The sequence below is a fragment of the Magallana gigas genome, chromosome 2 (genome assembly GCF_963853765.1).
Source record: "Magallana gigas chromosome 2, xbMagGiga1.1, whole genome shotgun sequence".
Taxonomy (NCBI): Eukaryota; Metazoa; Mollusca; class Bivalvia; order Ostreida; family Ostreidae; genus Magallana; species Magallana gigas.
In genome coordinates this window covers 24,792,242-24,806,016 of record NC_088854.1, presented here as the reverse complement: position 1 = coordinate 24,806,016, position 13,775 = coordinate 24,792,242, and the positions used below count along the sequence as shown (strand labels likewise).

The 13,775-nt window shown below is 33.2% G+C and overlaps 2 protein-coding genes across 5 annotated transcripts in view; both read right to left on the bottom strand.

Moving 5' to 3' along the window:
* Positions 1-1,705: 1,705 nt before the first annotated feature.
* On the bottom strand, positions 1,706-5,514 carry LOC109618647 (IgGFc-binding protein-like). Its single transcript, XM_034444662.2, has 3 exons — positions 5,454-5,514; positions 3,600-4,900; positions 1,706-1,864 (listed from the first exon to the last, which is right to left on the bottom strand). The coding sequence occupies exons 1-3, from the start codon at positions 5,509-5,511 to the stop codon at positions 1,706-1,708; spliced, it is 1,518 nt and encodes a 505-aa protein (XP_034300553.2). The 5' UTR covers positions 5,512-5,514.
* Positions 5,515-11,786: 6,272 nt separating this feature from the next.
* Positions 11,787-13,775, bottom strand: part of LOC105327322 (dual specificity tyrosine-phosphorylation-regulated kinase 1A) — a 22,186-nt gene continuing 20,197 nt past the window's right edge. For all 4 annotated transcript variants that reach the window (XM_011427726.3, XM_011427724.4, XM_011427725.4 and 1 more), the window contains exon 9: positions 11,787-13,775. This exon is cut by the window's right edge and continues 674 nt beyond it. In XM_011427726.3, the coding sequence (XP_011426028.1) occupies positions 13,731-13,775 (45 nt within the window). In that variant the 3' untranslated portion in view covers positions 11,787-13,730.

Below are 13,775 nucleotides of genomic sequence, written 5' to 3'. Positions count from 1 at the left end.
TGTTCTTTGGCGCGCCATGGTTCCGTTTTCACAGGAGGCTGTGCACTGACCCCAACTTTGCCAGTTTGACCACCCGCCATCAACTAAAGTACAATATACTTATATTATTGCATAAGTTGTGATTTTAAAATATCTAAATTGCAAAACATCCTGCTGATATTTCTTTTTGTATGGGAATATACTTAACCGTAAATAAATCGCATGTACTGTTAATCTGAATCATTTATTCTTATTCTATACATTCCCACCTGGAAGGGGTAACGCACAGTCTTCATCCGTCTCACCATCTTGATCATCATCTTGGAAAAAAAAATCAATTTTATTTTTTTTCTCTGTTTTTCTCGGTGTTTTTTTTTTATACAGATATTATTTTTATTAATTAGTTTTCATTCTTAACCATGGAAATATTTTGTAAGCGCGAGAAGTTCACAAACGGGATTGTGTAACCTAATAAGCCAGCAGAGAAAATTTGAATAAGTTAAACATTTGAGTCTATATTTATCACTTATATATTTTAAATATACTTAACAGTATACTATATATACGAAAGACGAATAGGGCCACATAAAAAATATTTTTAAATCGTAATTACGAGAAAAGATCTCGTTATTACGAGAAAAGATTTCGTAATTACGAGTTAATTATCTCGTAATTACGAGAAAGGATCTCTTATTACGAGAAAAGATCTCGTTATTACGAGTATACGAGAAAAGATCTCGTTATTACGAGTTAATTATCTTGTAATTACGAGAAAAGATCTCGTTATTACGAGAAAAGATTTATATAAAATGGAGCGTGAAAAGACCTCCTAGTCGACTGGATCACCCTTTCAGTCTAACTTTTTCTTTCCAGAAACGTCGATTTAATTTTGATTAAATTTTAAATCACATTATTCATAAACTTCTACATAAAATGATCGGATTTGACATTTTATCTTATATGAATAAGTGGAACGAATTTTCAACTTATATTATTATTATTATAATCCCACTTCGAAGTAAATACCAGGTAGTCGTTTAAAAACACAATTCTGTTAGTTACAGAGGACTTTAATGATTATATAGTTTCAATCATAGATATATAGCATTTACCCGAATTGTGTTTTATATGTTCATACACAACCTACATGTTTATTGAAAATAATTGATTTTGTATAATAACATTTTGGAGTCTGAAACAAATTACATGTATCCTTTTTATTAATAAACAGTTCAATCAATTTATTAATCAATCTGCTTTGCTACTTCATCTGCAATTTCTTCAAAACTGCTTGGTCCAATTTTATATCAAATTATGTGTTAGCTTTTAAACGATGATTATGCTACGGAAGTGTATAATAATAGACATTGCAGTAGTTCATACACAAGAAAATAGAACAATGAAACGCGCCATTTTAAATAGATCTTTTCTCGTAATAACGAGATAATTAACTTGTTATTATGAGATCTTTTCTCGTAATAACGAGATAATTTACTTGTTATTATGAGATCTTTTCTCGTAATAACGAGATAATTTACTCGTTATTACGAGATCTTTTCTCGTTATTACGAGATAATTAACTCGTAATAACGAGATCTTTTCTCGTAATAACGAGATAATTAACTCGTAATAACGAGATCTTTTCTCGTAATTACGAGATAAAAGTATTTTTTAATGTGGCCCTTTTCGTCTTTCGTATATATATCCGTTATACAGATCTGAGATTTTACCTTTTCGCTAGAAACTTGGATTCAGAGCTTATCGTATATCCTTGATTGGACCTACCTCTCTTGTTGTTACTTGGTGTACATAACTCCTCGTCGATCTTTCCATCACAATCGTTATCTATCCCGTCCCCGGGGATTGGGCTCGTTCTCTTACACGGCTGTTAAAGAAAGGTTTCTATCGTTTGAACATTTTTTATTACATAAACATATACAAATAGTTCTACATGTAACAACTTACGAGGTTCTTATCAAATTACGAGGTTCTTACCAAGGCTTTTATCTAAAGTCAACTCCTTTGGGCAATTAGTTATCGAGAAAAAACAGTTTACAACGTTTCACACCTTCGATCATTAATACTCAGGAGAGAGTAAACTTAGAAGAAAGTAGGTTACACTTAATTAATGCGAAAAAGAAAAGCTTTGTTTTACAAGTCAGCCCTTTTAAGCAATCAATTGTCAAATAAGTACAGTTCCCACTTTGCACGCTTCTGATTTATATTTAGTAACAAAAAATCTTATAATTTAGAGTCAAACTTATGTTAAATGTTATTTATTTTTCTATTTATTTGTTTTTCAATTTAGAGGAAATGCTAATTTAGAAAACAGCTTTCAGTTCATTTATCGTTACTTAACAATGGCCTTTATTCTAAATACTATCCCAAAATCGCGGAAATGTTGAAGACACCAATATGTTGTCTGGCGGTAAACAATTCCATGTGAAGGTCTTATAGATCAGCAACGTTCATAAAAACTGGTGATGGTATACTTGGCATTACTTGCTTTTAGAATACAGTTGAGGTTTTTTTTATTGTTAAATCGTATGGCGAACTTGTCATTGCAGTTTGCCTTTTCCTATGTTTGATGTTTTAAAAGATTTATTAAAAGTTCACGGAGTCAAAAATCTGATATCATTTACTGGCAGTATCAATTAAATTAAAGTTGGCTTTTACACTACCGTAGGAAGGTCAAGACAAGGTCGGTGTTTTTCAAGGATTAACATTTAATATAACTAATCATGTGACATCTACATCTTTTTCTTAAAATAATAAATCACATTTCAAATTATGAATGAATTTAAATCTGTTTATTTATTGATGTTTACAAAAGTTAGTAAAATTTGTAGTTTGTTTGGAAAATTATATTCATTCAATGTAATCTGAATCGTAGTACTTAATCATAATTTTTATTTACCTTACTCATATGTAAAATAAATCTCAAAGATTTTTGTTTAAAACTGAAATTTTAATTTGTTAAAATATTAAGTATATTGCACTTAACGCAAAACAAACGCGGCTCTTCTGCTAAAAATAAAGTCCCGACTAGAGGTTTGAAACTGTTTAAGTATAAAGTTACTATTTAAAATAGTCAAAAATGAAAAAAAAATTGCCTCCCCCCTCCCTCTTAAAAAAAAAATGATGCCTCGCAAATCAACAATTCTGAGTGGATCTCCAGCAGTCGCGCTGCTTTTGGTAACACCTTTGTAACATCAAATATAGACATCGACATCCACTTATTCTTAGAAACATAAACTATTCATAAAAAAATCTTTAATTGATTGTTATTCAACAGTATTTACTAAGATATTGATTTACATTTTCTAAATTTACTTAATAAAATATCCGTCTAATTTTAAACCTCGCAAAATATGTGCTTCATTACATGAACGATGTCATAGTCACTCTATATTGCCTTGTTATTGGTAATATTTTATATTGGGACTAAATGCTTGAATTTTAAGGACATGGAATTAAACATTGCATTTAATCAAACAATGTGTTCATTTCCTATTTGCTTGAGAGAGAGAGAGAGAGAGAGAGAGAGAGAGAGAGAGAGAGAGAGAGAGAGAGAGAGAGAGAGAGAGAGAGAGATTTTATCGAAATCAAAAGCTACTTACGGCATTTATTTTAGCCAATCGCATTCCGGTTGGAAATCCATAAGACTCGTGAAAGGCATGTCCGTATAGAAATCCACCAATGAGCGCCGTGGGATCAGTGTTCCGTACAGTATGGGATCCTGCAGAAATGGTAACATAACCACCCACAAGATCAGTTCCTGGAATTGTAGTCCAATGTGCGTTCGATGGAAACGGTTTGTCATCCAAAAGCAACGTATTCCGGTCTGCGTCTTTGACAACGACCATAAATTCGTGTTCGTAGGAATATCCGGCACCATAGTCAGGCCGAGAGTATTGAGGTGTTGAAAAGGTATATTTGGCCCCAAAAAGCTCGTAAGGTGGTATAGTAATCATGGAAGGGTCGGCAGGCTCCGTGGCGTTTTGTTGACTCAATACGTATTGCATTAGCATGACCGGTTTAGTAGATGTAACCATTTTATGTTCGCCTGATGGTATTGATACTTGTACCCATTCTCCGGCTTTTGGAATCTTGATTGGGGTCATGCCTGAAATTGTAACTTCAGTATTGTCCTCGCTGGCGATGATTCGGAAGAAATCCCCGGTAGTTCGTTTTGGAATCGGAACGGTGACAAATTTTTTACCCCACGTATCAACTGGGGTCAACTGTTCTACTAAATGGTCAGCGTATATTCCGGTGCCGATATTTGTTTTGATATTACCACTAAATGCAGCCACTGGTTTATCACTTACAATGTGAGCCCCAGTCAAATCCTGACTACTCTGAAGTTGTAAAGTCTGGTATTTGTCCAATTTCGTATGAATTACTTCCCCAGCTTTATACGTTTTACCCATAAAATCGACCGTCAGGGATTTGTCTTTGCTAGGAAGGGTCACTGTTACCGAGGTGCTGTCCTGAGTGGACGCGACTCCAAGTTCTGTTTTAATCTGAGCTGGACCATAGCAGGCAGCGTAGTACTCGGTGCCTAACGTGTCTACAGGTAGCGCACAATACACGTCATTTGACAACGTATCTTTGTTAGCACCATACACCGCTATATCCTGGTCCGACTGTATCAGCAATCCTTTCGAGGATTGGACGCTTCCTACCATTCGGAAAGCCTCGCTTATGTTCACTCGTTGCACCGAGCCGGGATTAACAGTTACTGTTTGGTCTACCCGGGGATTGGCAGAAATGGGTGATTTAATGGTCACACGAGCTGGCGTTTTTTCGGGTGTACTGATGTAAACTTCCAGGGGAAAATTTCGATTTTTCTCTAATTTGAAGTTTTCCATAAACATCAGTACATACTCCTTTCCAATATTGTCCGGTGGGTCTACAGCTACAGATTCAAAGGGCAATAACCAGTTACATGGATTTATCATCAAAAATATTTTTTGAAAACTATATTATGATATCTTTATGATGTTGCAGTGCAACACAAGCATTCGCTTAAAGATTAATCAATACATTATTTTCACTTGTGTTCATAAAACTAAATGGTGTTTTCTATGGTGTTTTCTAAATCAAAACCCCGTAAATAAAATTTTGGTCAGTAAAAATTATAATGATAGTATAGTTATCCCTGAATCTATTTGGTTCTAGAGTAACTCCCGATGTTAAGTCGTTTCATATTACATAACTATGATACCTAAATAATTTAACATTATACATTTATAACACAGGAGTTTGTCTCTGCGGTAAAGTCTACCCTTTAGTATACTATTCGCATGCCTTTCAATGCAGAAACAAGTGCATGTGTCATATAACCCAAAATCTAATCAAAGTCCTGATATGATTTTACTGAGCGAGCAACAAAAGACATTGTTTTACTCACAAGTATAATACAAAACTAAAGTGTTTATTGTCGAGTTTTTTTTAAAGAGAAAACTTACAATGAACTGAACAGACGGCTAAGCCTACGAGCAGCGCAAGTAGGGAGAGGGTATCCATGGTTCACTGAAAAAAATTAAACTTCAACTCAATTCAAAAGATTCTAATGACTCGAATCGAAAAACAAGTGGTCAGTTTAATTTAGAATCTGTAGATAGAGAATATATCGGAACTAGATATATTAAAAAATCGTTAATGATAAACAAGGTATTTGGTGATTGTAGTTCAAAGAATAAATGAATCTCTCGGGAATATTAAGAACTTTAGAAATGGACTAGAACTCAATTCGTCATGGTATACTAGATATAACTACATGTAACTTTGTTCTAAATGCATTCTATTTTCTTTTCTTATGCATTCTATTTTCTTTTCATATTTTGTTCACAAATTATAACTCCATACAGAATGTGGTTAAATATTTTTTAAAGGGAGAGAAAGAATAATTCAAATGATAGATTCAAACTCCTTCAGTAAGTATCAAACTTTAAGTTAGCCTTTTTAAAAATATGAATAATTCAAATAAGATAATTGTCTTATATAAATAAGATTTTTTTAATAGCTCATAATATGCAACATCGTAGTATCTCCGTCTAAATCTCATTATATGTGTATATATATAATATTTTTGCATGAGAAAGATCGTTTACACTAGCTGTACATTTTTCAATCATAAAATATATAAACGTCGTTTGATAATGATTTGAAAATTGAAGTGATTTCATGTTGAAGATATTTACCTGTGTGGTCACCCCCATGGACAGTTGGCGAAAATGAGCTTAACAACTGACCCAAACTGTCCTTTTTATTGAGAGTTTTCGGACATATTTAAATAAGGGGCAATAGTCCTCTTCATTTCTCTTCCTCTCTGATCACTCATTAAGGCTCACGCCCGGCAGATAGTTTTCATGATAAATTGTCTTTGATTCCATTAGCCAAGTAAATTTGAATAGATTAATTCTTAACTAAACATCCGCGCTATTAGATCAAGAAATGCAGCCACTTTAGCTATCACTGGATGACCGATAGATGTCATCGCCAGTTACATCTTAACACGGGAGATGATAACGGAAGAGTAGCCGTTGATGTTCCGCTGTCGGGAAAACGAGGAGACATTTTATTTACTTCTTTGACCGACGGACTAATTGAAACTAGTGATTAGAAAATGTACCAGTAAACATATTTATCGCGAATTTTCTTCAGTAGTCTCAATTTGCTGGACTTATTTTACGTTAGAAGCGCCACATTAGGCGATAAAAATCGGAACTTTACTTAAACATTACACAATTTACTGTGAAAAACAAGGGGACGCGCTCCAATGTGGGTTCCTGGGTGCAGTTCAAGAGTACTTGTATTCAATTTATATTAAAATTTAACCTCTTACGAAGGTTGCAATCGTTGCAGTTGCAGATCTCATTGTTGTTAAGCAACGTATTTTTGACCAAGCTACACAGTATATTTTTTCTCAACTAGATATTTCTAGTAAATGCTCTTTTTTCAAATAACTAATTGCAACCCATAATTTACAATTTTATTTAAGGAAACCTATTCCAAACAAATATCAAAAGTGTATTTCCAGATTCAGGTTGTCTTCACATCAATTGTCGATGGAAACAGGCCGATTTTATAATATTGAAATACACAGTAGAAACTGTTTTTTATGTTCAAATTCTATTGAAGATGAATTTCATTTTATTTTAATATGTCCCATATACGAAGGCTATCGCAAAAAATACATTAAGCCTTATTACTGGAAAAAACCTTCAATGTGTAAGCTTCTGCAACTTTTTAATGTTGAAAATGTAAAGGAACTATGTAATCTGGGTAAATTTATTCACTTTGGTTTGAAATTAAGAAAAGATTTACTTAATGCAAATTAGATGTTGATATCATAGTATGTACACTTCTGCCACATTCTCCTGTTAACCTACCTGTACGTGTATATTGTTTATATTTATTGTACTGATGAGCTGTATAGCTTAAAGTTAATAAAGAACTGAACTGAAAAAAAAAATGTAATTTTCCGTAATGATTGCTATACCTTTATACAAGGATAATTAAACCACTGATGAAAGAATTGCCCTGTAAAGTTCGAGTGTCGTTTCCATTATGAAAAAAAAAACACCTAGTCGCATTGCCATAACTTTCGATCTCAGTCTCACTTTTTTCTATACTTTTCTTTAGTAAAAGTTTGGCAGAGATATAGAGTGAGTGAAGTTTTATGGCGCCAATTTAATGTCTTGCGTTAATTAATTCGTCTTTACGTTAATTTTTAACCATCAGTGTAATGTCAATCCCTAATTTTCTTTTAAAATATCTTCTTTTTTTTCTAGATCAAGACTGAATCCAAAATCGTAGGTTTTACGATAGATTAGGCTGATAAGACTGATTAGACTGGGTGATATATAATAATGCACGTTTTAGATCAGCATGCACACAGGATCTGATTAAAAAAAAAAGACTTTCATAAATTGAAAAATAATTTTGTCTCAAGTCAAGTTTACATAACATCAATATCAGACTGCGTTAGGCTACACGGGACACTGTATTTTCGTTTTTACCTTCGGCCAACAGGTAAACACATACAAAAATTAAGTATTTGCATAAATCTTCCTATGGCCAAATGACTGTACGTTTAGTAAGTTTACTTTTATTAAGAATTGTAGGGCTCTGCATGCGGACCATCCTTTCTAAATAATTGCTTGTTACTATATATACTGCATGTGCTGCTCAGTATGAATTTAAGGAATTAAGCTGTGTGGTAAATGAATGACCCATGATTTTAAATTTTAAATGCGATAATCTAATTGTAAGTAAAGAAAAATCACAAATGCTTTAGCTTCCATATCTTACCTTATTTGTATACTTTCTTTTATTATTACCTTCTACTCATAATAGAGGTTATTCATAAATATTGGAATGGAATGAACAATAAACTACACTTCAGAAAAAACCTACAAAACAGTACCAGTGCTGTGGTTTTTTTCTACAATGATGCAGCCATTATTTAAGGAAACAGGAATCATTCATTGAGTAGTACGAGGTGATGGGCTTCATTTATTGGATATGGTCACCCCGACCGTATCACCTCACAATATTCAGAGTGATTTCTTATAACTTGTACATGTATTTATATAATTTTCCGCAACTGTACAATTAAATATTAAAATTGTCATTGATGGAATGTATTGTACTATACGTCACAAAATCGGGTAGTAACGTTATCACAGACAAGGACACTTGAAAATGCAAATAGTAAGCAATGATTTGTTTTCTTTAATGTTTTTGTTGGTATGAATATAGCGGATATTGAAGAAAAAACATATACCCAGCTTTATCTGCACTTATACAGCATGAATTGCAGGACTCTACGCACGGAATGACGTTCGAACTTCCAAATAAGTTAAGCTTCCATCTATGACACGACATATTATGGCTGATTCAGTCTAAGATTGGAGGTACGAATCAACCCATGTGTGCCAAATGAACCTCCCATTTATGGGAGAATTAGGGTTGTTTCTATACTGATCGACGTACATCAAGTTGTCAGGTCAAAGAAAACTGGTTGATCTTCAGTTCAAACAAGGGCGACCAGACCGCCAGACCAATCTAACGTCCGACGCCATAAATAAACAAAGCCAACATGTTTTTTAAAAGGAATATTTGTTGGTGTTGATTGCTTCCTCTTAACTACTTACATGAAGTTGTACTTCGCGCGTCCTTGAATGCCAATTAACTGCTTATCTTAGAAGCATGGAAGTGCGTACATGTATTAAGATTAATATAATGTTTTTGCAAGGGGAAGTGTGCATTAAGATTAACATGATGTTTTTGTCAATTAGACGAAAAGGTTCAGTATTTTAGTTACTTCGTTGTTCATTGTGTAGTGATATTAACCGATTTTTTACTTTGTTTTTCCGTGTTTATTTGTCATCGTTGAGATTTTTTATTACTTATTTTGCAGGCCTGCAGGATCGATTTAGAGGGGTGAGGGAGAGAGAAAGCAAACAGGAGATTACTTAAACCTTAAAAAGGACACTCCTTATCCAACGCTCGATTTTAACGGTCTGTATGGTTTCGGAATAGAATACGACCTTTTTCTTTTCAGCACGAGATGTCATTCTCCTCTTGAGTTTACACGGTGGGTGTGATTAAAAAGTAAAAAACTACAGTGTGGTACATAATGAATGTCGTATTCATACCCACCCAGTAAATACAAAATTTACAAAAACCATGGACAGACATCGAAAAATATCGAAACGGCTATTGTTGCTTGACGCAATCACGAGACACAACTTGTTGAGATTTTTCAAACTTAAAGAGATTTTAAAAAAGGAAAGTCAACGTATGAACTCTTTATAACAACAATAAAGGTGTAAAAGCTCAGTGAAGATAATAAAAAAGAGATCGAGGATTACTATGTAAACAGAAATTTCAGTTCAATGTATATTTCAACATTTTCAATTGTAGCTTTTATGAGCATTTCCTCCATTATTTTTTGACAAAACCGGAAAGCAGATGGCAAGTGAACAAACAAATACTAGCTGATGTATGAACAACAGACCGAATTACCAATAGGCTTCCGTGAATGAAACATTAAAATCCGAATATAAAGGTACTTTTGCAACACCCATCTAGGGTTTACATGCACTTTGCTTTGAATTTTTATTGCCAATCTGATTAAAATAGAGATTTCTACATGTATAAGCACTGCTTATATAGAGATATGTAGTTTAATCATATTGCTTTATCACATTAAGTTTAAAGCAATATGAGCTGTATTTTTTAGAATTTTATTTTGCTGCAAAAACCTGCTAGTGTGATAAGTCTGCCTGTAACTTCAACTTATATGATAAGATTTGAAAAAAATCATTAATTTTTGTCAGGAGGTAGATTTCACTTATAAGGAATATATAGCAGATCAATTTTGGTACAGGACGACAATAATTCAATTTTGCTCTATTTAAGGCTTCTTAATGGCTTCTCTCACAAAAACAGAGCTAACAGAAATTTTAAAACCATGATATTTTTTGTCATTTTAGTAGAAAATAACATTTTCTTCAAAAAAATTAAAAAATTTCAACATGAAAATTGCAGCTCATATTGCTTTAAATAATATTACGGAGCTATTATAAATGGTTTTGGACATATACGGTACTTTGATACCTCCAGAGACAAGGAAGAAATTTATTTCACCTATGCATAAACACTGTACATGTACGAATCAATTATTAAGTCAACATTCCCAGGGGGGTGTTAAGCATGCGTGTATGAAATAAAATATTAAAATATTAATTGTTCATGCAATTCCGAGAAATAATTCATCATAGTCATGCTGCGCAGATCCAGAAAAATTTTCCAGGGGGACCGAAGGATAATTGTGTTTGCCGGGGGGTCCGACGCATATTTGCGATAATTTTACTATGTAAATTTAATAAATTTTCATTTCAGGGTCCCCCCCCCCCTTGATCCGCGCATGATAGTTTTAAAGTACCTTTAAATTATTTAAAAACCAAAACTATAGATCAAAATCAAATAAAAAAGATCAGAACCAACTTTATCTCGATAAATTAGTCCTGGTTTAAACAAGTTTTACACATTGATGAGTCGTGTTTGCAAAAATGATTATAGGAACTAATTATTTACCATCTAGAGCATTACTCATGTCAACCCTGCAATGAGGTTTGAAATGTCTCGATTTTTATGGCCAAATATACATGTATATTGTAGATTTTGACAATTGAATACGGTTACTATTATATAATATTTCAAACATGATGTTCTTCCATCCAATAAAATCTCGTGTCTGATTCCACCTCAAAGATAAGGCAGTGCTATTATTATAAAGCAGTATATACATTTGTACTATAGAGAAGTCCAGGGCTGCGTTCAAGATCGTAGCTGCTAGCCTAGCCGCTAGGTCGTAGATATCTAGGTTTATTGAACGGACCGCTAGGTGTCTGATTTGAAGTTGGAAATATTCAACTAAAGACTTATTACATTGACATAGTTTGTTAATTTCAAGCGGAAATAATACATGTTAAGATTCATTATAACTTAAAGGAGGAATAAAATATCACTATATAATTAGATTTCGTGTTTGTTACAAAGTGGGAAGTAAGGTGGCCATCTTGAATTCGATGTTTAGCATAAAATATTTCGGCTACGAATATCTACATAGCGGCTAGGCTAGCTTTCCGTTCAACTACGTAGCCCTACGTAGCAGCTACGATCTTGAACGCAGCCCTGATCTCTCACTTCAGCAGCTGTCCTCAATCATTTCCGGACTTTGTCAGTCTTCAAAGACGCATAATTTCAAAAAGAACATAAAACAAGACTATTGTGTTAATGACAATTTAATGATTCTCTTTGTATTATATATTTTGTTGGTGTAGTTATCTCCCTTTTTTGGCATTTTATGCTAGTGGATGATAACAAGAACATTTAAGTTTGTTTAATCTTTTTTTAAACAGAGCTGAAAATACTCAAATGTTTCTTAAGCATGTCCTTCCTATGAATTCTAACATTAAAACAGAAAAAGGACTTCTAATAACTGTATACCATCTTAAATCACACAAGTGTTCAGAAGGACATAAGAGCTATATTTTGACATAAGAAACATGGAGTTCAAAAATAGTTCGGCAATAAAAAATTCTTTAAAAATTTAACACTTTTTCATTTAAAACTTTATCATGCAAGTGGAAGGACGAACTGAAAAAAATGTACAGATGAATCTTTAAAAAAAACGTGTTCATAGCTGTGTCATCATTCTAAAAATTATATTTGACATTAAAAGAAATTAAAAGACTGAACAAAAACCGAGACAACATTGACAGTCTTCATAAAATAAAATGTCTCCATTCTCAAAATAAATACTATCATTTTCAACCAGACATCACATCTCCTGAACAATAGCCCCTTAAAATTCAAATACAGATTTAAAAAATCAGGAAAAATAACATTATCTATGGATAATTCAGTATTTTTTTTTCAGTTTTTTTTCTGCTGGAGTAAGGTTATTTTTTCTAAATTTGTATTCATTTTAAATACGGAATAGTCCACATGCCCCATTTCATTCATACTTTATAATAATACCAGTGTGTACTAATAAAAAAATCACTTTCTTTGTGAGGTAAATGACACATGAGACTTAAGTTCTGCACTCATTAAGAAAATAAGAAATCTCTGATCAACAATTGGTCAATTTCATAAGGATATGGGCCATTAAAGGCAACAATGAATGTAGCTCAGTAAAAAGGAAATAGCAGCATTTTAATCAAGGTCAGAATGAGTGGCAAAAGAAGCAAGATTTGAAGTACACCATACATGTTGTCCCTCTCTCTACAGATAACGAGGAAATGTTACACATTTCTTCCTCCTCCTATTAACAACTGACCTGACTCAGTCACTGTACATAATACAACTATTTACAAATTTGTCAAGAAAAACCATCAAACATTCAGCAGCGTTCTGTATCTAACATGTCTAAGCCTCACATGACTAGTATAAAATGTCAGTACCCTACATACACTGGTGCTCCTCCCCACGAGGACCAGTTCACAAGGACAACAAATAGGATTCTGTGGAATGAAAATATTATGTCATTCTGCTGTGAATTCACATCACATTTCTGCCAAATTAAAAATACAATATGTTGGGATTTTAACAATCTAGTTTTGTTAACAATACATGTACATGTATTACTGAAACATTTTTAAAATATGTTTGAATTCAATTGTTTCTTAGCAATCAAATTTAAAGAGATAGAGGTTTGTTTTGTAAATTTTGACACTGTTGCATATTGCTAAAGCAATTGGTTTTTACATTTTATTTTTAATAAATAAAAAAGAGAATAGTCATTTCATTTAGAATACCAACCAAAAAACATTTTTCAGACATGACATAAACTTCATTCTGTCCACAAGGAACTGACCATTGAAACATTAGTGACCTGTACTTTGTATAGACAATTTGAAAATTGTAATTTGAAGCTTCAGCTGAATGAGTTTAATTTTAAGCTCACACTAAACTCCAGAAACATGGCCCTTCATAACCTGGTCATGTGACAATAAACACTCGGACCTCCGCCACGACTGCACGGACCGTCGTCATGTCTTCCTTTACGGGGAAGCTGAACTACAAATGGGGTTTTGTAGTTCTTGTCATATTCACTGGCTCTTCCAATATCTGTGACTTAGTGAGAAATCCTCTGCAAAATGCCAGCTGCATGTGTCAGAGAACAGAACGCAGAAATGAAAACGTAACACAGGGAACGCCCATCATCAATGAATCACTACTGGACTTTGCTGTACTATGACCCCAACCAT

Excerpts from the sequence above, each read along its gene's own strand:
- LOC109618647 (XM_034444662.2), bottom strand. The coding sequence starts at position 5,511 with ATGGATACCCTCTCCCTACTTGCGCTGCTCGTAGGCTTAGCCGTCTGT. Across the intron at positions 4,901-5,453 it reads AGCCGTCTGTTCAGTTCATT|CTGTAGACCCACCGGACAAT; the intron begins GTAAGTTTTCTC and ends TTGAATCTGTAG. Across the intron at positions 1,865-3,599 it reads GATTGGCTAAAATAAATGCC|CCGTGTAAGAGAACGAGCCC; the intron begins GTAAGTAGCTTT and ends TTTCTTTAACAG.